Source organism: Gallus gallus, chromosome 7, assembly GCF_016699485.2.
Source record: "Gallus gallus isolate bGalGal1 chromosome 7, bGalGal1.mat.broiler.GRCg7b, whole genome shotgun sequence".
In the NCBI taxonomy this organism is placed as follows: domain Eukaryota; kingdom Metazoa; phylum Chordata; class Aves; order Galliformes; family Phasianidae; genus Gallus; species Gallus gallus.
In genome coordinates this window covers 34,140,315-34,168,292 of record NC_052538.1, presented here as the reverse complement: position 1 = coordinate 34,168,292, position 27,978 = coordinate 34,140,315, and the positions used below count along the sequence as shown (strand labels likewise).

At 41.5% G+C, this 27,978-nt stretch overlaps 1 protein-coding gene across 5 annotated transcripts in view; it reads right to left on the bottom strand.

Moving 5' to 3' along the window:
* Nucleotides 1–571: 571 nt before the first annotated feature.
* Nucleotides 572–27,978, bottom strand: part of ACVR2A (activin A receptor type 2A) — a 57,475-nt gene continuing 30,068 nt past the window's right edge. For 3 of the 5 annotated variants that reach the window (NM_205367.2, XM_046943500.1, XM_046943501.1), the window contains exons 2-11: nt 26,484–26,691; nt 24,147–24,256; nt 22,676–22,830; nt 11,670–11,813; nt 10,458–10,601; nt 9,090–9,235; nt 8,521–8,635; nt 7,133–7,271; nt 5,053–5,183; nt 572–4,047 (exon numbers count right to left, since the gene is read on the bottom strand). In NM_205367.2, coding sequence (NP_990698.1) covers nt 3,853–4,047; nt 5,053–5,183; nt 7,133–7,271; nt 8,521–8,635; nt 9,090–9,235; nt 10,458–10,601; nt 11,670–11,813; nt 22,676–22,830; nt 24,147–24,256; nt 26,484–26,691 — 1,487 coding nt within the window. In that variant the 3' untranslated portion in view covers nt 572–3,852. Of the gene's footprint in view, nt 4,048–5,052; nt 5,184–7,132; nt 7,272–8,520; nt 8,636–9,089; nt 9,236–10,457; nt 10,602–11,669; nt 11,814–15,184; nt 15,209–22,675; nt 22,831–24,146; nt 24,257–26,483; nt 26,692–27,978 lie in introns of all 5 variants that reach the window. The other 2 variants (XM_015289792.4, XM_040703361.2) reach the window with 1 other exon arrangement.

Below are 27,978 nucleotides of genomic sequence, written 5' to 3'. Positions count from 1 at the left end.
AGTTTCACAGAAAACTAACAAGTCTGGCCTCAGTCTAGTGCCACTTCTAGGGCCAAATCTACAGTTGCAATACTGCAGGCTGGGAGAAGAAAATAGAACAAGATGTTAGATATCTCCAGCCTAAAGGTTGGGCTGATGAAGCTGAATGGTTGCAGAGTTGGAGCTAACAGAAAAAAGCTCAGTAAGTTTCAAACCCCTCCAAACTCCCCCTCCTGTGCTGCGCAGTGCTGCTGGGGGCACCTCACCTTTTTCTCCCAGGGGGTGGTGACGCACTGAACAGGTTGCCCAAGGAGGTGTGGATGCCCCATCCCTGCAGGCATTCAAGGCCAGGCTGGATGTGGCTCTGGGCAGCCTGGGCTGCTGGTTGGCGACCCTGCACATAGCAGGGGGTTGGAACTGGATGAGCACTGTGGGCCTTTTCAACCCAGGCCATGCTGTGATTCTGTGAATCTATGAGTGAGTGCTGGTAAGCAACAGCAGCTCCTGCAGAACTGCTTGGGAAATGACTGCAGTAGAGAAATAGCTGTTTCTCCTCCTAAGTGTTACAAACTTGAAAAAAGGCATCTGCAAGTCGTAGTAGTCACATTTTTTATTGTAACTTTTTGGGGGAATGGGGGAAAAAGAGCATACATTTGTATTTGTACAATATTTAACAATCACTTTATTGGGAGGGGAGGGAGTTGGTTTGTTTTCAGTACTTGCAGAAAAACAGCAAGCACATCTGACAGTAGTACAACAACCTGTGCCCAAAACACTGACAAATACAAAGAGTAAAGTTAAAATAATTGCTTACCAAAGTCTTGAGAGGTAACGAATAGTTTATGGACTGAAACTGCACTTAAAATAAGAGTTTAAAAAAAAAAAAAAGTACTGCTGGTTGAGTATCTGAGGTAAAAGATGTTCCGTCACGGATGCTACTTGAATCGTTTTGCCCACAGACCTACGTTACAGCTTTCTGCATTTTGTACCAAGTGTTCCTAATAGACGTCATTGTATTACAAAAGGCTACAAATGAGAAGCTGGAGAAAGAGCAGAGTGGAGGCCCTGTCCCTTCTGTCCAATGCTAACGTGAACAGGAGCTGTCTTCTTACCGTCTGGTTATGTTGTAGTTAATGCACCAACATTGGTCTTTGGACTGACTTCTCAGGAGCTGAGGTACTGGGCAGCTTTGCAGCGCTCAGCCATGCATTTGTTCCTGAAGAACACAGGGACAGCAGGCGCTGACTGCAAGCGGGTAATGCTGAACTACTTCCACCTGCATCAACCTCACTGCGTCCTGCTTGCGTTTACGCTCCAAAAATGCTGGCTCTGACATTTCTCAGCTCGCACGTTTAATGCTCCAGCAGTGAACCAGAAGTAAGCTGGAATGCCCTGCGAGAGAGCAGCTGTACCTGACCCAATTGGAAAGCATTTATACTGTGAATATCTTTTTCACAGCTGCACTGAATTATGCTGTTGCAAATCAGGGAATTCAGAGTAGTGCAGTATTTAAACGCTCAGATATACCCCAATGCAGTTTTAAAACACGAAGATAAGTGATCTTGGTTTCCTGGGGCAAAGCGCAGCGTGTGCAGGGTTGCAGCTCTCTGCCGCCAGACCCTGCAGTGGCTGAAGTTTACAGGACAGCACAAAAGTGCTGCATGTTTTGGACAGGACCACTCTTTACTTGAGAACTTGGCCTGTATTTATTCTACTTCTGCTGGGAAAGGGTTAAAACTCAATGGGAGCACAAAGGGTTTTAGCAAAATACAAATGGATCCTTATTTGTTCAGAACTCAGCAGCTATGTTTATGCCCTGCTGAGTGCAGAAGATGGCATCCCTGGAGTAAAAATGGAAGCAAAATGAAAACGTCAATTAAAGTGGCCGCAAGCAGCTTCTTTTTTCTTTTTATGACCCAGCTGAACGCCACAGAGCTGCGCCCTGCAGTAGCAGCAACCCTTCTGAGCCACATGGAACCTCAGCAGAAAGACGAGCAGCAGTGTGACACAGCGCAGGGAGCGCAGCACACAGGAGCACCGCAGCCGTGCCTTCCCTTCCCTCTCTGCTGAGAGCACACTGACCTACGTCTTGTTTGCTGTAACCTCCCTTACTGTTGCCAGAGATTAAGTCCCTGTAAAACAGCACCTTGGTGTTGGACAGACCAATCTTCCAAGGTAACGTCCACAGTGAGCCCCTAATTGCAACATTACAGGCTTCTTTCAAAGCCCTCCAATGCTCAGTGTGATAACGAACACACGATGATAAAAACACACAGCACAGCACTGGCCCACGTCGGTTCTGTACTCCAGAGGTTTATAACATTTATTGTACTCTGTGTAAAGGACCAAATAAACCTGGTGGAGCAGTACTTCTGAGAAGCACTTTGGCACCTATCTACCAGTCCATTTATAGTTTCCACGTAAGGCATGACTTCCGAAACTCAAAAATAACATTGGAGTTGTGAAAGCAATTTCAGTGTTCTTCCCTACGCTTCTGCACGTCTGTGGTACGGACAGCGGTATTCGTTACCTCTGAATTGTCATTGCATATTTAAGTTACACGTGTGACTAAATGATCCCTGACATTTTTAAGCGTTTATCATCTGAAAAGTGTGGCGGTAGTTTCAGTTCGGGTAGGATAAGCCCACGTACCACAGACTGTAAGCAGTACGCTGATAAGATGGCACCAACTTGAAGTAGAGTGAAGATGCAAATCTGAAAGCAGAGAGGAAGGAATTTGGGGTAACTGAGCTTCCTGAGGTGATCCTGAAACAGAGACACAGAACCCACTGCATCCTGTTGAGCGAAACAGAACGCGCTACGCAGACCTCGTCACAAACATAAATAGGAAAAGAGTTCTCTTTAAAATAAAAAAGAAAGACGAAGATCTCAGAGCTTTCCAGTGTCACAGCTCACAGAAAATTAAAAAAAGTCATGCTTAAGCTTTCAACTATTCCTCAGACACAGCAAACCTAAATAGTATTCCATTAAATAAATGTATGAGATACTCTGGGAAATGGAGGTAAGAGAAAAGCTTCAAACTAAAACAGGGAGGAAAAGTTTGTTTCAATAAACAGCACTTTTTTTTTTTTATACACACCAAGCTAGTACAAGAAAAAGGCTAAAAACACTGCTTTAGGAATGGCCATTTACTGTTGGCATGAAGCATAGCTTACCCTTTTTAAATAACACAGTGAATTTGAAATACATCATTTACAAAACATGGATCAATTTATTATTCCAATTTTGTTAGTGTTGTCAATCTCATAATTTAGCAGAGGTGGAACTGAGGTATACCTTGTTGAGGGAGGTTAAGTAATACTTGGAAGCCTCTTTGCTATATCCCACTTGATTACTTTTGTTTATGTACACCGAACAGCAGCACACTAAACATTCACAAGCTGTGTCATATTGGCATTACAATAGTCATCTTTATAAACAACAGCAAATGCAATAAAAACAAGTTACCCTTTTTTTTTTTTTTTTTTTTAAATCTGAAATGAAATGTTTGATTTAAAAAAAATAACAGTAGTTCATTTAAGGAATTAGTCTCTTCTGACGGCTATTAAGAAATCTGATGTCAGTTTTTAAAACGCTCCGTTAGCCCGTCCAGGTCCGCTCTTTGCTTCAGGCCCTGAACGGCCCACTGCCACCTCTCAGCACGCGGCCTTCCGGCGTAAGCAGGGAATGCAGAAAGTCTCATGGATTCGTGTGTGGGAGGAGGAGGGGGAGCAGAAAGGGAAACACCTCCTGACGATGCTCCCAGAGACCCCGCGGTCGCTTCACACAGAACACAATGACGACAGCAGTCCCGTTAGCTTTAGCAGCTCCAGTGAAGAGTCCCGTTGGTCAGTTACGTGACCAGTGCAACTATCATAGACTGGATTCTTTGGGAGGAAAGTCAACGTTTGTCACCATCGTGACCACAGTCACAATGTCCTCTGTTGTTATAATGTTAGTTAATTTTTGCATCTGAATAATGCGTTCTTCTACGCACCCCGCCGACAGCCTGGCTTCTGCGTCGTGATCCCAGCACTCCTCGATGGTTTCACAGAGCATCGCCATTCCCTGCGGGCAAACAGAGGCAGGAAGAGGTGAGGGAGCGTGCCGTGAGCTCAGCAAGCTCTGTGCAGGGGGCTGCCTGGAAGTCCCGGCAGCACGCTGGGTTTAAGATACATCTGCCTCATTTTATCCCTTTCGCCAAATTTGTTTTGAAACCCAGCACGTCACAGGACCTTACACCTTGTTTAGTTTGTGCCGTTGGTGATAAGGCCAACAGCAAGCCGGTGCTTTTCACTACAGCACGCTGCCGTCTGCTGGTAGTCCTTGTGGTACTTCGTAAGGTCTCACGCTCAGAGAGGTGAAGCTGTGCAGGGATAACATGAAACCCAACCGCACAGACGGGGATCTGCATCCGGCAGCGGTTCATTTCTCTCCAGTGCAGCACCGAGCCCATACAGCAGTGCGCTGATTACAGGGAGCAGATGGCAGCGCACACATTTGCCTTGCAGACACTGTCATCTATTGTTTCCAATAACCCATTTTTTGAAAACAAAGCAAAACAAAACCAAACAAAATAAAACAGTGCGAGGAATGCACAGCGACATCAGTGCAAGTCTGTAGCCAAAAGCCAACTCACAGAAGCTACTCCTCCCTAACGGCTCCCAGCAGCTCCCCACGTGACACTGCTTACCCTGTGTTACTGCATGCACTGCTCGTAGCCTTCCTGGAGGAAATCAAGGCTATTATTTCTTACGTTCATTTTTATCATGCATGTTTTCATTTCAGACATAAAACCAAAGGATCTCTTCTTTAACCAAAAGTACTTTCGATTCACTCAAGACGAGAGGGAACTTTTTATGGTGTTCGTAAACCCATTTAATTTTTACTGTGCTTAAATTCTTGCTAAAAGACACCCACGTGAACACCACACGGGATTAACACTACCTGAAACTCAAATACCGACAGAACCTGGTGCAGTACTTAATGCTGGACACCACAAAAACTTGTCTGCTTATAACATTTAAGAGAACCGTTCATACTTGAAATATAGTACCACTAAGAACTACTTACAGAATGCTTTTGCCAACACTCTCTTAAAACAGGTCTCTTCTTTTTATGAACCACAACTTCCTGCATGTCTTCAAGGGAAGGATGCTGGCCAATTTCTTCTTCAAATGGCAACATGTACTCATCTACTGGGCCTGGAGATAAACAACAGCAACAAAAACAGTTAAAACACAGGTTCTGCTTAGAGGGAAAAAGATTTGTGTGTTAGAAACGTAGCCCATAATCAGGACCTTATATTGTAGTTTTGCTTCTGGTGCTGCTAAAGCTCACGCTGTGCCAGGTGAGCAGCAGCTCAGCCCCTCACTGAGCAGCTCAGAGCCTTTGCTCTCCCAGCCATGGCAGCCACACGCAGCTCCCAGCCCGGCTGCCTGCACACAGCACAAGGGAGGGAGGCTCCTGCACACAGCTCTTCTCACACCCTTTGCTCAGGTAGGTGCTCGTCCTTCTTCCATATTTGTTGGCCCTCTGGAGTCTGCTCACCCAACAGGCACCCGGTGCCCTGGTGTGGATGCTAAGAGCAGGAGGGGTAAGCACTTTCAGCTGAACAGCAGCTTATGTAGCTATAGATTACATGTTGTTGTCGTATGCATTTTGTACTCTGAGATCAAAAGTCAAAAAAAAAAGGTACACAAGGAAAGGAGGAAGAGGAAGATGGGCAGAGGAGCACAGCACAGAGCCCAGTGAGGCTCAGCGAGCACTCCAGGTACCTGCTGAAAACAAAGCAATTCAGAGACAGAAAGAGCAGCACTGAGTGCAGAGCTGCACACAGCTGTGACTCAGGAAGGCTGCTTTCTTTTCACACCTCCTTTGCTTTCTGGAATAATGACCACACCTGCCAGAGAGATCTACAACACACTTCTAGTAAGATTTAGGTAAGGATGTTTTACAGTACAAAGAGGCAGGAGAAATCAATACAGAATGTGGGTCTGCCTCCGAGAGCGCATCGATCCCGTTGGTAAACAGCTTAACATTTTTAAAAGGGTAAAGCCTCCCTCGTGGCTGCCACTCTGCGAGGAGTATTTGAAGCAGAAAAGCTCTGAGTGACCTCGCGCTGATCTCAGATCTCCACCACACCTTGGCTTTTCAGTGGATGTTTTCCAGCTGCACGGGTCCAGGAGAACTCTGACAAATGGTATCAGAAGCCCAAGCACAGCTCTCACATTTACTTAGTTTCATTAAAGACTTTACTGCAAAGTGAACTTTCCCTGAATGTTTTGAGCCTTGTCTTTTGTTGTCCTGCATTAACCCTGACTTATGTCGGACACCATAAAAACTTCTCTGCTTAAATTTAAGAGAACTGTTCATATTTGAAATATAGTACTGGAAATGTTTTCTTGATAGCTTAAAAACTGGATCAAACAGTTTGCTTCATGGAAAAATACACAGCTGTGATGGACTCCCAGCTAAGAGCTCAGAGTGCTGCACGCCGCTGACACAGCCGTGCTTTCAGCCTCTGAGCTATCAGCAATTCCTTGGCATATTCCTCCGACTCCCATTAAAACTCATGTCACACCGGTGCCAACAAAGAGAAGGACTGGGCAGGGAGGCACTGAGCTTCCACAGCAGTGCCTCACTCACACCTACAGTTAAATCAGCAGCAGAATCTTCTTTATTTCTCACGCCACTGGTTCATTTCACCAGGATCCAGGAAGGGCCAAGGTTTGTATGCATGCTGAGGAGCAGCCAGAACATCACTAGCTGCAACCGTGCCCTTTGTAATAGAATACACGTTGACCAGTGAAAATTCTTCATGTCAGAACAGAAACAGTGCTGAGAGACAAACTGGTTGGCACTGACGCTGTCAGGCTGACCTCAGGAAATCAAACAGGTTAGGAATTCAGCAGCAATTCCCTCTCCTTGCCATCTCCAGGAGGAAAAAAAAAATACATGGTGGGACATCATACACAGAAGAGATTCAATTATGAAGTGACTGCATGGTGCTGGTGTTTAATTCCTTTGCTCACAAGACTGCCATCCTTAACGCATGTTACTGCACGCACATAACCTACCTTCCAATTTCTTGTTTAAAACAGTCACCCATTTAAATAAAGCATTTCAACATATTTCAGCAGATTTTGCTCACCATCTGAGGCAGTGCAGCGCGATGCCAGCTCCCAGAGGACCAAGCCCATGGCATACATGTCTATTCTCAAAAACGCATCCCTTTGGAAGTTTATAGCACCTTCTAGTACCTCAGGAGCCATGTACCTTCGTGTGCCAACCTGGAGAGACACAAACATAACGAAATTGCACACTGGGAACCAATATGCCCACTGTAACCATTCTATTGAGATGGTGCTTATGATAAAAACAGTGCAGAGTAGCACTAACTTTTGTCAAAGATGAAACTCAGCTATGGCTACCCTGGCTTACAACTAAATCTTGAAAGTGTCTTGTATTCTTCTAGAATAAGAGGAAATGGTTTTGTGCTTCTCTTTTACACTTGGCCCTACAAAGGATATTTATGAATCAGGAAATACAACCTCTACAAATAACTCAATGCAGTTGTCACCTCTGTTCCTTATTCCCTTCCAGCTTACAGGAAGGCCACTCGTCTTATTTTTTGATATTTTTGATATATTTTTTGGGAATTATTACAGTTGCACGTAAAGATGTAGAACTGGCTTATGCCTCTCCCCCTGACAGGAGAAGTAATGATACCAGAGAGAAACCAACTGAAACCTAGAAAGTTATATGAAGACACTTAGGCAAATCTGGATGTTAAATGGAAACTCTGGGGCTACCCCTTCATTCTGACCACAACCAATGATGCAATTATGTAACGTGAATAAATCAGAGCTCACACAATGTCTGAACATTGAGCCCCCACGATAATAGATATGCTTCTCTTAAACAGTGCCATTGAGGTTTTTTTAATCCTAACATAAGGATTTTATTTTTGTCCCTAACCTGAAATTCTGCCTCAAATGAAATAAATCTGGCTTTCCAGAAACCACAACGCTCCAGGCTCAAGCTTGTTATTTAAGAAGTACACGATACAAAGCCAGTTCCCTGTTGCATGGTGAGCACTGAATTCACAGCAGAGGGACAGGCAATAAACTCATCTCCATGTTCTGCGTCTGTTTTGCCCACGGTGGGAGTTGGTGAGGGATCTCCCTGTGCTTATCTCAACCCATGGGCCTTTATCTGTGGTATTTTCTCCCCCTGTACTTTTGAAGCGGGGAAGTGAGAGAGTGGTGAGGTGGAGCTGAGCTGCCCATCAGTGTGAAATGGGAGGAAAGGGGCGAGCAGTGAGACGGGCAGAGGACAAAAAGCTGTGATCTTTAATTATTTACAGAATTGAGCAATATCAGTTCATTCTGTGAGAAGAAGGTCAGAGTTGCCATCTCTCTTAAAGGTCAAAAAATAGGGTTGGTAATACAGCATCCTTTGCATGAAGAATGTACAAACTATCAATTTCTGTTCACACACAGTAACAGTTGTGTTGTTCGGTAAACAATCCGTCTTTACCTGTCCATGTGTATCTCCTGCAGATTTTCCAGCCTCAAACTTTAAAGCTAGACCAAAATCAGCAATGCAAGCTGTAAGGTTGTTTTTCAGCAGCACATTCTTGCTTTTGATGTCCCTTTCAAGTTAAAGGAAAGAATTAGAAATCCAGAACATGAAATATTGTATGAAGTGATAATAGATACATATATACACAGTATAAAGAAATATCACGCAAGACCACCACTTACAGTACATGTTTCCATCTGAAGGCACTCAGTATTACAAAGTTACATACAGAAGTGTTTAAGTTGTTTCAAAAGCTATACTGTCAATTACTTCGTATACTGCACAGGATACCCAAGTAACTGTGTAAAAACAGTTACATTAACTGCAGTCATCCAACTGCCCTCTATAAAACGTCAGTTAACTTTCTGCTTAGGCCGGGCAGATTTTCCTTATTAGGCCCTTGATATATAGAGAAGGAAGTTATCACAGTCATTTTTGAGTACTTTGTATCTATCCATATTTCATGTCCTTTGGCTGCAAGTTAAACATTAACCATCAGCTGCAAATCCCTTACAGCACCATACCTGTGTGAGATGGCGGGTTTATGTCCGTCTTTTAGCCCTGGTATATCCTCATGGAGATAAGCCAAGCCTCGAGCCATAGTCTGAGCAATGTGACACAGCTCATTCCAGGAAACCACGTTAGCCTTGAGGAAGTCAGTTAATGAACCCTGCGTAGCAAAAAAGAAGAACAATTGTAAGATAAATTTCACTTCCATCAAGCCATAAGGAAAACCTCTGCATAGCCTCCATCCAAAAATACCATGGTATGCTTATCTGCCTTCCTCGGTTTTCTGATAAATCCTATCATTACACACACACATCTACTGCTAGCTTAAACTACAACAAAAAATTAACCTTTGCATCATCTCTGTCTTTGAACAGAAGAGAGATGTGCCCATGTATCACTTTGATAATGGAGCAGCATAAATCAACTCAAGCTCAGTGGCACACATGCCAACAATCTGCACATAGCTGCCCATGTCAGAAATGGGAGCTAGGCTTAGTTTAGCTCTTTACGAAGAAGACAACCCTGCTATTTTAGGGTGACTTATGGCCTTCCAGCCACAGGAAACTGCAGGTTAGATTCACCTTCAGGAATCTGCTCAACTGCAGACGTGCGCTCTCTGAGCCCTTCAACTGATAGTCTCTCTTTTCTCCTGGTCTAATGACTGTAAATCCTACATCCATCTCATAGTTTTAGAGTGAAGTACATACTCTGAATAGAGAGAGACTGCGAAGCAAAATCTAGTCAATAGAAAGCACTTCTCTTCAAACTCACTTCCACATCCCCCCACGTGCACCTGGATTTACAATCCAACTTGACATGTCACTGTGTCACATGAGAAAAGCCAGCAGAAAAGGGAAGAAGGGACTGAATGCTGTCAAAGTGTAGAAACTATATTTTTAAGGACAATTTTTTTGTATTTTCCAGAGTCATCTGAGAGAAACTCCCAGACAAAAACAAAAGCAAAAACATGGCAATATCCTCTTGGAAAGGCAAATCAGTTTGGTGTCACCCACTGACTGTGAAGGTCTGCCAAAAATGTAAGCAGTTGATAGTTTTAATCTTCTCAGTGGTTAAAGAAGAGGCACAAATGGGACAAAAATGCCAGAACTGAAAACATTACGTCACAATCTCCATGAGATGGAATTAATTCAGGCAAATTTAGATGCGGGACATGCAAGCATAAACACACTGTAAGAAGCAGAAGGGTAGAATAAATATTTCTATGTTTTGTAAAACAACTTCTTTATTAAGTGAAGACTGACAACAGCCTTATCAGACAGCTGAAAATAAACTGAAATAAATCCATATCCTGCAAAATTTAACACTAAGTGAAAGCTATTTACATTTTCTTTAACTACCTGAAGGCCATATTTGCAACAAACCTTTTCGTGAAAAGCTGTAATTAACCAGAGATCCACATCAATGCTGGTGCCTCGCTTCTCTGCACCGATGAACTGTAAAATATTGTCATGCTTCATTCCAGGCAGGCTGTAAATTTCATATTCATTCTGCCACGACTGTTTGTCCTTTAAACAACAAACAAAACCAACACCAAGCACCATGTTAATACCACAGGCAGAAGAGGTACTCTCTCTGTTAGACATTTCCTCCTGTAATTCCCCATGCAGTGCTAAATGGTCTGTCAATATGACAAAAACCTACTTCTTTTTTTTTTTTTAATCAAATCAGGGTTTATTACCTATTGGAAAGAGTGGTAAAAGCACAGTGTACACTGTTAGCATTTTGAGAGCAATTATTTTAAAATTACAAATATTTAGATGCAGTATTTGGTATTAAATATTTAGAAATGGCATTGGTGCCACAAACTACTTAACATTCACAAAAACAGAAAAATGGTCTCTCTTCACATATATTGCATATTCAGCAGAGTGAAAAATTGTCTGAAAAATTAAATATGTTGTCTTATCTGAAAACAACACCAACTATCAGATATAGGAAGCATGGGAAACACAGAGAGCCATAGATCTGGATTAGAGTCTACACACTGCAGATCCTCACAAAGCTTCAGTCTCTACCCCAGATAGCAGCAGTGGCTGTTTGTGAGGTAACACCTATCCTGCTATCACTGTATGTGACCCTCCTGGACTCCACATAAATTCCCTCTTTGTGTTGTGAGCACAATCTATTTTAAACATGGCTTTCAGAGGGTACTTGCTGGAAAGTCAACAGCATTTCATTTAATTGGAACAATCACCTTACAGGTTTGCATTTCAGAACATCTATTTGCTGGCTTACATTCACTCCAAGTACAACTTATTTGATCTCAAGTGATGGAAAGACGTGAGAACAACAGCAAACAGTATTTAAGTATTCATGCTAAGTAAGGATTTTTACTGTCTTTGCTTTATGGTTGCACAGAATTCACATTTTGTTGATGTACGTTTTCTGTGTTTAATAAAACCCCACATGCTTTGGCTGAAGGTATTTCCCACACCTGAGAACGTATCTGCAAAAACTACATTTACAGTATGTGATGAAAGTTCTCTAAAACAAAAGGTTCTCACTGTGACTAGAAAACATGGCCTGCACCACGACAAGTTCAGCAATGCAGGACATGAAGAACATGTGCCTACCTGGATAGGGAATATTTTGACTGCAACATACTCATTCAGCAGCTGAGCTTTCCACACACACCCAAATCGTCCCCTGGCTTTGATCTCTAGCAACTGCAGTGGCTTCAAACCCATCAATGGTGAAGGCGGTGGTGGTCCAGGATCCTGAAATTAGGTAAACACCATTAATTAACATTGCCATTACAGTACATGTGATCAAGAAATAAAGGCTTGTAAACTGAGACTTGGTACCATATACCCACCCCTCCTGCAACAAATTCCCCCAAACAAATCAGAAACAAAACAGCAACTCTTCTCCACAGGAAGGAAAAAAAACAGACTGTGAGACATGCTCAGAAGTGATGTGCAAGCAACAGCATGACAACAGTTACAGTACACAACTGTCTAACCAGGTATAAAAGCACAGCAAAAATTAAGGGATAAAGATATTTAAGCTTCACTTGGTATGTTTTTAAGCAATGGAACTAAACCAAACACCTTTGATTTCCCTCACCCTGCCTTTACCACCCTCTCCTGAGCTCTGCTCCCAGCGCTGGGGCACAAGGCTATAAACCAGCAGAAGCCTCTCAGCATGCAGTGATGTTTACCTACAGAAACCACTAACCCACACACGCAGTGCAGGACACATGACACCCAGCACCACCGTCCGCAGCCCCACACAGTGGGGTGAGGAAGCACAGAACCAATGTCCCACTGCTCTCTGGAATGAGATTCCAGAGAACATCTTGTTCTTTGTATCTCACAATGTCTGCACCCTACTGATGGACTGAAACAGCAGCCCCATCTTCCTTTTCTTCTCTCCATCCTCAATGGCGTTGCCACTGCTGATGGTACACGGGCAGACAGACGGGATGAGCAGTGTTCATGGCAGCAGGGCTCAGCAGATCCCTTACATTACATATGTAAGCAATAACCTACAAATGAAGGTAGGTGTTGCTCTTCAGTGACACCTGCACTGCAGAATACAAAGTGTGCTGCCCAAATGTCCAAAATGTACAGTTCACTCCTGTTTTCCCCCACACCAACATCAGGAATGTAGTGCACGTTAAAGATGTTTGCTCAACAGCTGTGGTTTTAAGCACACACTACTGCTGGGAGAATGGAGACAAGAGCTTCTGCATCCATACAAGTTCTGAGCAGTTTAAGTGCAGTACTAAATAACCACGCTCTCTTGTTAAGCAATAAATGTATCCTTGTAAAGGGACTAGTTTCATCAATAGTTTTCTATCAATTCAAATAAATTAATCAGAAATCAGTACCTGTAAAAATATGGTATCGAAGTACAAACTGGAGAAGTTACAGTACTGTCACCTAAAAATTATGAAATTCCTTTGCCAACACAATGTATAGATGCACAGATAAAGCTGTTACATCAACACAGCTGAGGTTAAGCTGGATAAACACAAGAGAAAATGAAGTTTAACAATTAAAACCTGCTACTAACACAAGATGAAGTCCTTGTTCCTGGAGCTGCTGATACACAGCCATGCCAATTTCCACTCCTGTGCTGCCCTTCATTTGGTGCCAAAGCCCTTAATGAATATTTCAGGCAGCAGGACTGAAACAGTTACAGAAACGGCAAAAATAGACGTGCAAAGCTAGAAATGAGATGCCCAAATTTACTCACAAAAACCTATTTTGAGTACTACAAAGCTGTTATTTTTAAGGATCCTGGACTGTGTGGTAGCCAGAGATTGAATGCCATGCCATGACACGACTTGTGTGACCAGGTTTGAACACACCTGAATTGCAGCACCCATCACAAGAGGAGGAGGTCTCCCCATGCAAAAACCAGCCAGCAAAAAGCACTGCTCCCTGCTTTCCCTTCAGCCCGTGTGCAGTACTTTCCATCTACCCAAGTTCTGCATTTCCTAGAAAGTCTGAGCATTTCAAAATGTTTTCCCACTGCGTTATACAGCAACCTTCTACGAAATCAAAGCTTCCTGCTCCTTGTGAAGAACTGTCATACCTGCACACACAGAGCAAAGCAAATCCTGGTTTAAAACAGAAAGGAGAGCTGCCTCAACATAAACAAACAGTTTTTAGGTTTCCCAAAGTGAGTGGGATATGGATCTGAAGATGAATCAGAAGCATAACAACTGGGAAACTACAAACCCATGACAAACACGATGAACTGGATGGATTGTTTAAGGGCCGCCCCAACACCACCCATCAGCACGTGAGTGCATCTCCAGTCATTCCCCTCACATGACAATTTAATCAGATGATTCCATATGTACAACAAAGGGTGTGGGGGGGGGAAAGGGCCAGTAGCCCACATGTGGTTGTACAAAGACATTTCTCTCTTCTGATTCCAAAACAAAAACAAGTTCTTAACCTTCGGAGCCCATGCACGTTCTGTGTTAACTTTTGCATTACTTCTCCTTGGTTACATTTACTCTACAGCTTATATTAGAACGTGGTCGACGAGTTCTCATTTCTCTCTTTCAAGTTTGGGTTCATTTTCAATCAGATACCACATGAAAACCCAAACAGAGTAAAAGTCAGAACTCAAATTCTGTAATCCAGCCTAAGACTGACTCCGTGGCCTGCATCTAAATGATCATGTTTCATTCCCTACCATCTTTTCTCCTTTTCACCCCACAAATTCCCCTGTATTTTACAGTATATTACATACTCCCCAAATTGATACAAACAGGGCAGTAGCTTGTAGTCATAACACTTATTTTTCCCCTAACTGCAATCATTTGGAGCAAAACAGTACAAGGAACAGAATGATGATCCCCCACAGGTGTGAGATATTCAGAATATTTAGATAGCAACCTTCTATTTCCCTCTAAAGCATGTTCACAAGGCATTTCAGCTGTGAACATGAGACCTATGTAGAAAACATACAGACAAGAAAAACTGAGCATTCAGACCACAACTCAAATCTTGTTTGGCTTTTCGACCAAACAGTAACGAGCATGGGTCTAAATAAGCAGTTCTCAGTTACTTGTAGCTTTTTAAATGAAGAACCATTAATTAAATGCAAGTAAAAATCACTTCTGGCCAATGATAAAGTCAAAGTAGAGACTGAATGGTGACAGAGCGCTTCTCATCAGCTAACCTCTCTCCTCAAGCCAAACACCTCTGTTTCTCACACATGAACCTCGCCGGCCAGCCACAGCAGGCAGCCCCGTGCTGCAGGGGCAGCCCAGTGCTGGGCAGGGCGTGCTGCTGCCCTGCAGTGAGGCAGAGGCTGCTCACACCTCCTGCCCTCCCAGCACAGCCCTGCACCGCTCACAGGGCTGCGCCGGGCTGGCTGTGGCACTGGCTGCAGCATTCCTGGTGTATTCCACATCGCTCCCTGCAGACGTGTAACTCCATAACCTGAGCAATCATAGGAGGCTTCAAGAAAAGCCACAAGCAGCAGACTGAATCTCTGTTTTTCAACCCCGCATGCTTACAAATTTCTGGTCTAAAATATTGAAAGAACGGAATTCATACCAAAACAACTTCTTACAAGTCCACAGAAAGTTCCATAACCATGAACAAACATCAATGCATCTTACCTCAATCATTATATGAAAGGCGTGCTTGTTGAGGGGGAAAAAACACAGGCAAAAGAAATTACTATTTACATCAAGAATGGGATGAGAAAACAGTTTATAAGAAAAGAGACAAAATAAATTGCTTGCGAATCAACAACAAAAATATTCATGGGGGTAGCAATACTTTTCTGTACTGATAACAGAGCATTTAAAATGAAAAAAACAACATCATTGATATGTTAGCAAAGAAAAATAAGGAAAACCAAAGATTTTAATACAGACCATCAGCTGAATTGATCTCATAATTAAGAACAGAAGTGTCCATTATTGGTGCCTACACGAATGTTACTACGGAACAGTGTATAAACACATGCAGAACATACTTACAAACACAAGTTATGTAACTCAGCTCGTTATGCTCCCAACTGCACAGTAGAGGGCACTGTTGTACTTTATGTTTTAAGTTCAGAGACTACACTGCATTAAGTATCTAGCTGTGGAAAATGGAAACTTTCAAGTGCCTGAGTTATAACCGAACCCCACTAACAAATAGGTCTTCATACCCTGGATCTGTATCAGTGAATTTATTCAGTCAATCTGGCATGCTTGAACTGGAACTAGGACAAGTGAACTTGAAGATGCCACTTCCCACACATATAGGGTAAATTATAATGTTTAAGACTTGTTTCAAACAAATCATGAGACCACTGAAGGAAATCTATTACAAAACTAGAAGTCCAAGAGCTCTACTTCTGAAACTTAAAACACATTTCAATGAGACAAGCTTGCTCACGCTGCTTCAAAGTAGGGAAGCTCAGAGATACCTTCATTCCTTCTCCTGAGCTTTTGCCTCAGTCATTTTCTGTGCCCTCTACAGTTTGATCAGACAGTGCAACAGTATGACACCCAAAGGCCTGAAGCATTCAGCTGCCGCGTAGCAGCAGTCATCCTCTCCTTCTCCCTTCGCCTTTACATTCTTCAGATTCTACTGAGCTGCGGCCAACAACAGCCTTCTGTCAGCTCAAGAACTGTCTAGCACACACTTAGCATTATCTAAATAATTAATAATAGAAGGGCTGAAGCTTTTCTTGAAGTCTAGATTAGCTGGGGTCTGATTTATAGCTTGCTGTCACGTGGGTGCCAGGAGCAGCCCTCCTGGGTCAGCAAGCACAGCCACAGCGAAGGCTGAGACCCCTGAGCCCAGCACTGACCCCACAGCCCTTGTACAGCCTGCGGATACCTCGGGCACTTCATCAGAGGGAGAAAATGCCATAAAAAGAACTAAAAACCACCTTCAACCAATTTTCTTTCGCTGACTGGTGGTCCCAGTACAACAACTATTCAGTGTATGCAACTCAGACACTGCAGCACAAACTCCAGAACCCACGAGCACTGTTCCTGCTCCGAGCTGCCCATGTTCCTTTGCCTGAAACAACAGCCAAGCAAAACAACAACACTGCTCCATCTTTGAATCTGATAGGGAACAGCCTCTGCCCAGGCTGACAGCCACATCTGTTATACGCTCACGTTTCTACTGAAGCAGCAGGTGAATAAACAAGCACTGCTCATGTGAAATGGTCACTCAACAAATTTCTTTCCTTGGGCTGCAAAAGAAAGTTATTAAAGAGTAACTTTTCAGTTCTGTTTGCTGCTACAGTCCTCCAGGTTCCAAAGAATCATGTAAATTCCTCAGAAGTAAGTAAAAAGGCACAGGAATCCAAACTTTTTGCTCTTAGCATCATGAGAAAATACAAATATGGAATTCTGAAGTCCTATTCCAATCCCCACATCACTCTCTTAATGAGACTGCCCCCCCCCCCACACCCTACCACATTACATATAGGACAACTTTCAAAGAGATTTATGCACACTGTAGATGCACACTGTAGACATTCTACTATTAAGACCATTGCCTGTCCCTTCAGATACAGACCACCAAGGTAGAATTTTCATTAGGTATCCAAATATCAGCAGGTTAAGCAGTATCTGGCTATTACCAAAAAGTAAATATATTCATTTCAGCAATTAATGCATCTCTTAAGGAATAAAAGCTGGGAGCAATTGAGAGCCCCACAGAACAGCCACCATCCCCACAAACACATAACTCAGTGTTTAGACTGGGAGCAGGGAAATGGCTGAGATATCTGTAATACCTGGAACAAAAACCCAAGCAGTTTGTCTGAACTTCAGACACATCACAAAGATCTTCATAAACATGATGTTCAAAATCAAAACTCATTCCCTTGTTCCCAAATAATGCCTTAAATATGACATCTGCACGTTCACTTACGGTCCCTCAACCTCTTCAGAGAATGTAAAGTAAAAAGAATTGTTCTTGCATAGCTGAGAGGTATCAGCCTGAAACACTCAGGAGAGCATATCTAAGGATACGCAGCACTGGACTTCATGATGGAAAATTACTAAAAAGCTCCCAAAGGTTGGGTACCTGATTGCACACTTGCAAGAAATCGCTGTCTCAGCCCTCCTGTGATTGCTCCAGAGCACAATCAAAGACTATCATCTTTGAACAAGTGTGCCTGAGCTGGATATCCCAGCACCACAATCAAAGGATGGCGTCAGAGCTTCCTCCTGTGTCACTCCAGCTATTGATTGGAATCAATTCTAGAAGAAATTCTCATTAGACCTGAAGGTACAAATGCAGCATCACAGAATACGAAGTCAGGCACACTTCAGGCAGTCCCAACCTAGGGCTCATTTGGTTCTTTTCAATACTAACATTGCCACTCATTAAATGTTAATGATTCATCAATGACCGGCAAGTACCCAACCTTAGCTCTTAGCTCTTTCTTAGCTAACCAAAGGCTCCAACCCATCCTGTACCCACGATTCAAAAGAAGTTCTTCCCATGTCCAACCTCCAGCTTCTCTTTGTTGATCTATCTGCTTTCCCATCTCACACAGCTGCGTATTTTTCAAGTAGCTATAAACCTTCCTAAGTCAGGAACATGTTCTTGATAAAACATCTCTCCCTTTCTAACCCCTCATTTTTCAAGTGTTTTAATGGTTCTATTAAAATGTAACAACAACAGAAGTGGCTGGAAGAGCAAAGTGGAAAAAACCTCAACACTTCATTTTGTCATTCTTCTTCAGCAGCCAACTGCAATTTTCTGAGTGTAGTCAAGGGACAGATTGTCCCAGAGATTCTAAGAGCACCAAGTAGATTATCTAGCGTGCTCAAACTTAAATTAAGGAATAAAAACACTAAGTGAACATCTTTTCCAATGCCAACCACAACATGTTTACTCACTAGTACCTACACTTCCATTATTTTTTAAAAAATAAATCATTTTCTTTCATTATTATTCATCCCACGTTAAGTGGAACTGCTTTCAATTCTGACTTCTTACAGCTGAAACTGAAGTAGCAGAATCATGATGTGGCTACACAGGTTAATTTGTACTTCGGCATCTTCAGGAAGAGTTGCACTGAAGGTGGTACAACGGTGATAGGAGCGACCCATCCAACACAGAGTACTTTCTGAGACTCAAAGCACTGAGACCAGAGCAGTATCTTTGTATCTGATTTATGTGCTCCAATTAAGAGTAAGTCTTGGTTTATGTAGCACGTGACTTTGGAAACAAGGCATACCTTCCACACATGAGATGGACCACTGAGGTTCATCCGTATGGAGGAAGTAGTAAAAAAATGAATCAGACAAGATTAATGTGCTCAGTACAGGGAATACTGGGTGAAAAGCTAAATAAAGCAAGATGTACAAGGTTAAAAAAGCACACGCCAAAGTCCTGTGTAATCCTCTGTGAGAAGAAATAGTAGTTCATCAAGCTTACTTTTATGGATGCATATGGAAGCAAGTGGCTTTTATGTCACTGAATAATACAGAGTGGCAGAGTTAAAACAGTTCATTATGAGTTTTTGATTTTCCAGTCACACCAAATAGGTCCAGATCAGGGCTTTCTTCTGCTCAGTGATTAAACACATGCAGCATCTTTGACCCAAGTAACTCCAAATGTTTCAGAAGAAAGCACAAGAATAGGCTAAGAAAAATGACATTATGCGAATCTACAAAGCTTTTTCCAACCCTCTGAACAGATGACTCTTATTTTAAAAACAACACAGAACAAAAAAAGCAACTCTGTGATCCAGTAAGATATTCATAACTCGGGCACTTCACAAAAAGTACATGAGGTTAATTCTTCTTTGCACAGTATGGATGCAAAACGTTGGGAGCCACAGCTCTGTGAACTGATAAAAAACAGAAGTGTTACTTGTGTCAGTTATGCTATAAAATAGGTTGTGGTCCTATCTATCGGATGACAGAGTGGTAACACTGCAGTCACAATTAGCACTGAGTGACAACCCTGGCCCATGCTCAAGAGATGTAAAAAAATAAATGAGCATAGCAGATCAACTCCCTGCCATCCACATTCACATTTCTACCAGGAAAATCAGCAGGACGCTGTGGGGAAACCTGAAGTGCACCTAAACTGAGTGAGAGCTTTAGTCCACAAAGGCCATAGTGCTTCATTTGCAGCGTACTCCGTGCTCATGAGTAAAAGTTAACTGAGCTCGAGTAACTCTTTCTAGATAAAAATACACAGTTTCTAATGTTTAAAACACTCAGCTATCTTTCTGGTAAATGATCAGACATATGGACTATGTGTTTGCTGCATGATATGTCCTAACATAAATAAGAAGATGAAATAGCTCTGTCAAACTGTTTTACATAAACACGCATATATTTTGCAAACCTACATTTGCTAATAACTCATTACAGAATTTAAGAAGTGATAGATTTTCACAAAATTTGACAGTCAGCTTTAGCTAGACTGCAGACAGCAATGCACACAGTGCAACTGATGGTGGGGAGGCGAGACGAGATGCCTGCAGGGCAGGGGAGCAGTGGGACAGCGCTGGCCCCACACAGCCCAGTGGGTACAGAGCACGGCAGGAGTGATCCAGAGCAGCTGCAGCTATTCAACTTAGATACAAAACCTACCTCTGCCACATTAAAATTAGAATAATTGCCTGGACGTCCCAATGCAATCCACAGAGCTGCGAACTGAGGCCAGTCTGTGTCAGAACTGCCTGCCTGATGCGCTGTGAGCGTTTTGTTTTCGAAAGAAAATGAAGTTGTTGGCATTTTCTTGGACATTCGTCCTTTCTTTCATTTCAAAAATTTCTTTTAGCATATTTCTCCATCTTCTCCTTTTCTTTTAAATCTACCAAACAGTCCCTTTCCCTATAGCACCGTCACTGACTTTCTATTTACCCACTCTTTCTTCTCCTAATTCTTCCAACTTTTCTTATTCTCCCGTGTTTCCTCCTCTTGATTCTCTCTCATTTCTCATCCTCCCCCCTTACTTTCTACAGACAGAAAGGTTCCTGCCAGGGCACACTGCTGCTCAGCACTCCCACTGCCATGCAGAACCTTTTCTTTTATATCTCACACAGAAACTGATGTTTTCTAGTGAATATCTGATATGCATGTAATTAAACCATCCCACCGATTGCTACAGTAAGACTCAGAGAAGAATGCATTTGCCTACAGACTCTACTCATGCCCTACTTATTAAATATACTAATTAAATTATTTAAATATTTGTTTTATGGTTATAAAGCTACTAACACTGTTCCCTCTCTTCCTGTTCCCCCTGCTTCCCATTGAAATCAGCTGTAACCAAATTTTAAGTGGGAAACACTGCTCTGCTGCCTATGGGAGAATATTTCTACCTTCTATTTACATAATTTCATTTAGATTTTCAGGCAGAAGTCACTTTTCCTGACTTTCCACATCAAACCTTAATGCCTATTCACCACAAGATAAGAAAATGTTATTACACCATAACTAGCTCATGCACCAACATATACTTATCCCAACAGATACAATCTAGGCATTAACGAACAGGTTATTACCCTATTTATTAAAAATTTATGACATGTCCACTCCTGTACTGAACATAAACCATGGAAGAAAGGAGCTACAATAAAAAGGAAGAAGAAAACCAAACTTCAGGTTCTTGATATATTTCAAGTACTTAATGTTTGCTTGCTTTTCTGACACTGTCTGTAACTCTAGAAGGGAAATTAATTATTCACACAACTGGAAAGTATCAACTTAATCTTGCAATGAAGACTGCTAAGATGACATAAAGACCCAAATACAGAAAAATGGAAATGGATGCAAGAGTTATGCTAACAGATCTACACGAGGTTGGTTTGTTGCAAGGTCAGGAAATGTCCTCTTTTCCCTCTGAACTACGTTCTTACCCTTTGGCATGTAGTTATGTCCACTGCTTCCTCCTAAACTTTTCTTATCTGTTACTATGAAACTGAAACCAAAACAATTGGATTTCTCAACCAGAGGCAATAATACTTCACGGAGCACCCTGATGTCAAGCATTAACACAGAAAAACCTCGCAGCAGCTGGCAGTACAGGGTAAATGCATGCAACCCTTTTAAAACACAATCCTACCAAAAATAGCAAGTGTTCTACCTTCAGATAACCATAAACTGAATTGTCACTGTATGAGAGGTGAGGTATTGTAGCTGAGCAGTCACTGCACTGGCTTATGGAGCTTAAGTTCAAATCTGACTCCAAAATCTCAGGTGTGGGACCTCTCCTACTTCAGTTCTGAGGATTTTGTTGTCACAACCTCATTTCTGGATGACTTTCTAATCTCACTTGAATCTTTGGACACAGCTGAGTAGAAGGAATCCTACTACATACTATTACTTACATCTACAGGATCAGCTGGAGCCTAACAACAGAAACTATGCACATACAGCTGTAGAAGTTGGTTTTGATGCCTTGGAGCCAGTTCACATTTCAAATTTTAGGACAATGGTCTCAAAATATTTCTCAGGTAAAAGAGGAACAGTGATAAAATTGAGACATTTTAAGACAAAATATAACATTTGCATGAAGAAATAAGAGGAAAAAGATGATGGGAAGAACAGAGGCCACAAGATGAGCTCAGCCCTTGGACTACGTTTCAATTACATGTTTTCTTTATATTCCCTTAATGATACCTGCAGTTCAGTTCCATGCTTTTTTTCTTTAATAACTATGCTTTTCCTGTTTCTATTTGCCATTCACTGCAAATTGCCATTATGAATTAGCCTCTCTCCTTCATTTTTGTTGTAAGCTAAGCATTACAAAAAGCTCAGGAGCACATGAGAGCACCTGCACACAACATGCACACAAGCAGTGGGATGTATGAACTTCCCTCACCTCTCAGCTATGTTAAGCTGGAACTTTTGTTCTGTTTAGTTCCACACGGCCCCAAAACAGAGTTTTTTAAATAAATCCTCACTCATGCAACAAATATCAATTAAAACACACAAAGCTATTAAAGTAGAAGCTGAATTATTTGCTTTTGCTGATACCAAGCACTGACACCTTTAAATCAGCAATGCAGCAGGGGGCCTCAGCCATGCAACAGATGCCTGTTTCTTTCTCCCATTTGCTTCAGACATGTTTTTTTTTTTTACCTTTCAAAAAAAAAATGAAGTCATAATGCAGCAACTTACTTGGGTTGGAACAAGTACTGGAGGATATGCTAGCTTGTGATGTCTGTACATCCAAAATGAAAAGAGCACAATCACTGCAATTCCCATTATAGGCACCAATGAATAAAGCAAGGTATTGAATAGAGGTGGCTTCGGTGTGACTGGATTGGAAGTTGCTGAAGGGAATAAAAAAAAAGTACATCATTCATTCATTGATGGAAAAATCTATCATCCTGATCTAAACTTCATGCAATCAGTGCAACAGGCTAACAACACTTGATCAAGTAGCATAGTCTAATAATTAAACAGGTGTTTACTTGAAAGGCAGCACTTCAGAAAACGTGGAGATAACCCAGACCCCCAGACTTACGTGCTAGTGCACCCAACTGCTTTGTGCTTCTATGCTTGCTCTATCTATATTGTGTAAGAGATGTTTTTATTTTAAAAGACTGTAAGAATGCCATCACTAAATGAATGAAAAAAGAATCGATACAGATGTTTAATCTTTGGAATGTAAATAATAAGATATCATTAGTAAGTAGTGCTGGCCAGAAATAATCTGCCAACGTATTGAGGCTCTGCTCATTTGCTGGAAGTAAAAATCCTCTAGCTGAAGAACCTTACCTAAGTGTCTCAGGGAGGACCCCAGAGGAACTTCTGGGGCAAAAGAGAGCAAGGAAGAATGCCCATTATTGTGTTAGCAATACCACTGACAAAAGTGACAGGAGCATCTCTTGGGCCACCAGAGATTACTTCAATCTCACAGATATGTTATTTAATATCACAACTTCCTCTGGCTATGCAGCGCACAAGACATTTGCTGTTTTCAATTCACTTATTAACACTGATAGTCTTCCAACAAAGATTATGAGATTCTTGGCTGGAAGAAGATACTCAAGAATAGCCTAATAATCTTCCAGCTACTGTTTTCTTAAAACAATTTGTTAAGTGTGGTTATCTGATGTGCTCTGTAACTTAGGAAGAAATCCTCCTGAAATTTTTAAACGTTACTGTGTCAATCAGTTTAAAGAAATACTGCTAACATTTTTTCATGAAGAGGAGCATTCCTAGCCTGGTATGAGCGTATGAAGATGATACTGCTTATAGTCTAATAATTTATAAATGCTTACAGAAGCTTACCTACACAATTAAGGTAAGATTTGACAGTAGAGCCAGTATATTAAAATAGCCAATTATTCCAATTATTTCATATTATTCTTTCTTCTCACCTTCAGAAAAGAGCTGAGTGCATTTCATCCATTTAAATTACTATTTTTTAGTAGCTTTTAAAATCGAAGGAAAGAACTGGTAACTTTCTAGGTTTGTTATGTGAATGCATACAGCTCTGTATCACTTAGAGAAACAGAAACCTTCTGGCATAGAAAAACTGACTGTAACATTTTGGAAAGCCTCATCTCCTATACATGCACAATATCAGGCATTTCTGAACTCTGCTGTATGGTTTCTTTATCAATGTGTTAGACCAACTTACGCTGTGTGACCTCCATTTCTGGAAAATAGAAGAAGCGTTCATTACACATGTTGCCTTCACAACAACAGAAGAACACTTCAGGGCTGTCTTTTTTCTCTATGCAATCATTCCTATAAAAGATAATAAGAAAAAACTTTATTAATCTTACGCTGTCTGTTTTGCTGAAAACATTTGATAATATTTATAATTTAAAGGGAACTTCAGTGAGTTACCCAGAATAGCACACTAATGAAATTACAGCAAAATGTGAGGAAGATTTGTTATTATTTTATATGGCAATATTGACATATCGTTAATATTAAACCTGAAACAGAATGATTTGCTATTTCTAACACAAAATTCAAATAGAGCTGACAGAAGTACTGAAGAGCAGTTCAAGATGTGTGTTTACATGTGCAAAACAAACGAGCAAATGGTGAGCGTTTAATGACAGTCTCTCAGAACAGCATTGCAAACATTGAAGATAAGAAGGAAGTAGAATTATTTTACTGTATTTTTAGAAAACATTGAAATTCTGAGTTCTCTTGCACGCATGCATTACGTGTAGGGAAAGGGTTTATTTCAGACAGTGACTTAAAAGCAGGCCAGGAGTTCTATCAACTAACAAGCTCAAACTACTCAAGTAAGGAGACAAAAACAGGAGTAATGCAGAAGGCAACAACTTGACAGCAGATAACGAGCTTGAAGATCCTGCAGGAATAGCTGCAGACATTACATACTGCTAGACCTCCATAAAAGTTCCAGGTTCATCTTCAAAAGCTAGGTTATTTTATAGATCTGGCTATTACAATTAGACTGTGCTGAAATGTCCCTAACACATTCATTCTTTGATGTTCTTAATCTGCTGCTGCTTGGAGTTCATCACACCGTAACTCTCTGTTTAGTGAACTGCCAGAGATAAGATTTGGCTTAATGGATATTTTAGACAAACACAGCAGCATGCGTTCTTTTGACAAGCTATAGTTACTGAGGGCATAGACAAGCTTTTACTTCAACTGTTCCCCTCCTGCGTTTTATCTCTTCTTCCACTTTCTTTTCTTAGCTCAAAGGAGAACTTAGTGCTGAATTCTTTCAAACTGCTCAGTGATGTAAGTTGCAGTAGTGGGATGCCAATGGTACAGAACCTAATTCAACTTCCAATTCGAAAAGTTCTATTTCCATCCTAAAAGTTCAAAATCTAGCAGAAATAAAATCAGTTCAACATGTAAATATTTCCACTTCTTCTGCAAATCTACAACTAAGAAGAGGTTAAAAATAAATCAAAGTACTTTCCCATCCTGGCTTACTGTTACTACATACTAGTAGCAATAAATAAGGTTTCTTCAGAAATTGTCCTTTGTCTTCCAGCACAGCAGGATTTCAACCACGCTAAGCAAGCAAACTTGCAGTTGCTTTGCTTCTTCTCTGAGAAACAGCACATCAGGAGTACTATTCAACTTAGCTTTAAGCTATCAGTTAAAGGAAAAAACATCCCAGCATGGGGAAACTTTATTTGGTAGAAAGGACTACAATGATTCCTTCTACTCATTCAACAAACACAACAGGAAAGCTTTCCAAAATATGGCCAAAAATAATTTCCAATTTCATTTTAATACGGATCTTTCATGCTTTTATTATTTTTAATTATTTCCCTTTCCAAATAGTAACTGCTTTGGACAAATAACAGTACAGTACTTCAAAGACTTACAGTACTATTTCCTAAAAGATGCAATACTATTTCTTAAAAGAGTCACGACCTTTATTCAGCCAGTAACTAACAAAGCACAAGTCCTGCTGTTAATGCTCACGGGTACTTGCTACACCATCTGTTACACTAAAATGAGTGGAATTTAAAAATATTCAGTGTCTCTTAGGACTGCTACTGAGGTGAGCCTTTTAGCAAACAGGCAAAATGCTTTCAGATTTAAGGAAAGCACGGAGACAACGTATTGACAATCCTGCTCCAAAGACTTGGGAGAGGTAAGCTATAAAATTCCAAATTCTGTTTTCAGTAACTGTATTTGCACTGTTTGACAGTAAGCTGCTAGAAAAAGTCTATTGGCCTAAATATATAAAAATTAAACACAAGTTTTAGTACATGATAACTGAATGAGAGAAAGTAGCACATGCTAATCTGCAAAAACACCATAACCTTACCCAGGTAAAGTTGGGCCCATACATACAGTTAAGTGAGGAAAAAAAATCCCACATGTGTTTGGACAAAAGCACAAGTGCAATTATTTCCAGGCTACTGTACTGATCTTTTGTCTCAGTTACCGATTACAGAAGTGAGGTTGTAATAATTACAGACAAGCAATATAGCATAAACTTACAAATAAAGCTTGTAAGAAAACTTACCTGTCGTAACAGTTGATGTCATCCAGCCAGCAACCTTGTTTCACGATTTCAATCGATCCAGAAATATTCTTCCATGTAGCAAAACAGTGTCGTCTTTTATCTTTATCTCCATAACAGGGTTCAATGCCACTGCGATTTGTTTTATCTTTCTCCCAATTAGCGTTGTAGTAGATGCATTCTTGTGTTTCTGATCTGCCAAGAATGGCACCTTCGAGGTAAGAAAGGCACACCACAGTTAGCAGCATTCTGAAGAACAAGTTGCACACCAACAGTCAAACCCAGGATGTACTGACAGATCACACAATGCTCGCATCACTACAGCCTCTACCCTTTCCCCTTTGCCTTCTTTGTTTTTTAACCCAAGAAAGAAAGCACTGAAAGCTCACACGCATTCCAAGTCAGTTTTGAAACCTAAACCACAGTCCTTCCGTTAACTCAGATGCCAACTTGGACACCTTATCAAGATTTGAAGAAACAAAGGACAAGTTATGGCAATATTTGACCCTGAACAGAAGTAGAATAGAAATCTTAAAATACTGAACATTAGAGGTTGAGTTAGTTTAGCTGAAGAATATTAGCTAGCAGAATTTGCCAAAAAGCTTCCCCCCCCCCATGTTGTTACACCTACCAAAGAATCTGCTTGTAAATCTTAGAAACCTAAACTCAACTGATCATTTCATGGTTCGGATGCATCAAAAACACAACGCTAAAGCAGCATCTCTTCAGCCACTCCAATTTACAAAGCAGACAATGGGAACTGTGTCCAACAGGTGTAAGGCAATGGTCCTTCACCTCCAAGGGCACAGTGGATGCCCTGCTATGGTCCCACCTAGCGAACCAGCTGCAAGATGGCAGCTACTGGAGCTTTGCCACATCTCCACAGCTCAGTGCCCACCTTCCCTTGTGCCCAGGGTCAGCCTCAAAGGCTGCACGCAGGCTCCATGCATGAGAGCCAAGAGGTGCTTGGAGGCCAGGGCACTGAGCAGTCTGTACTGAACAAGTTGGTGCACTGTATCAGACTAGCAGACCTGCTACTCTGCCTAGTTGTTATGTGGTTATTTCTTACCTGCCATCCCACTATTCTTTAAAACAAAATTTTCAGCAACTCTGATTTGTCTTTTAAATTGCTAGTGTAAATGATCCATCAATGCCTACCAATGGCCAACCAACCACAAAAATCAACTTTTGTGTTGATTGTCAGTGTTATCAGACTGAGACACTCCGTTTGGAGCTAACTTGAGAGCTTTGATGTGATGGGAAGTATCAATCTGGATTCTGCAAAGATAAGGGGCTGTTAGGACACGAGACCGTTCCTCAAACCCCGGATAGCAGAGCTGACAGTTCACAGTTTCAAAAACATTTCCAGTGGATACTGTGTGAGGAATGGTTTGCATGCATCCAAGAGCGTGATGCACTTAGCAGAGAGGGAAAGAACACCTGGCTTTTCCTTCTGTTTTTGTCTTGCAAACACTGCCAAGAAGGTGTCATCAATCTT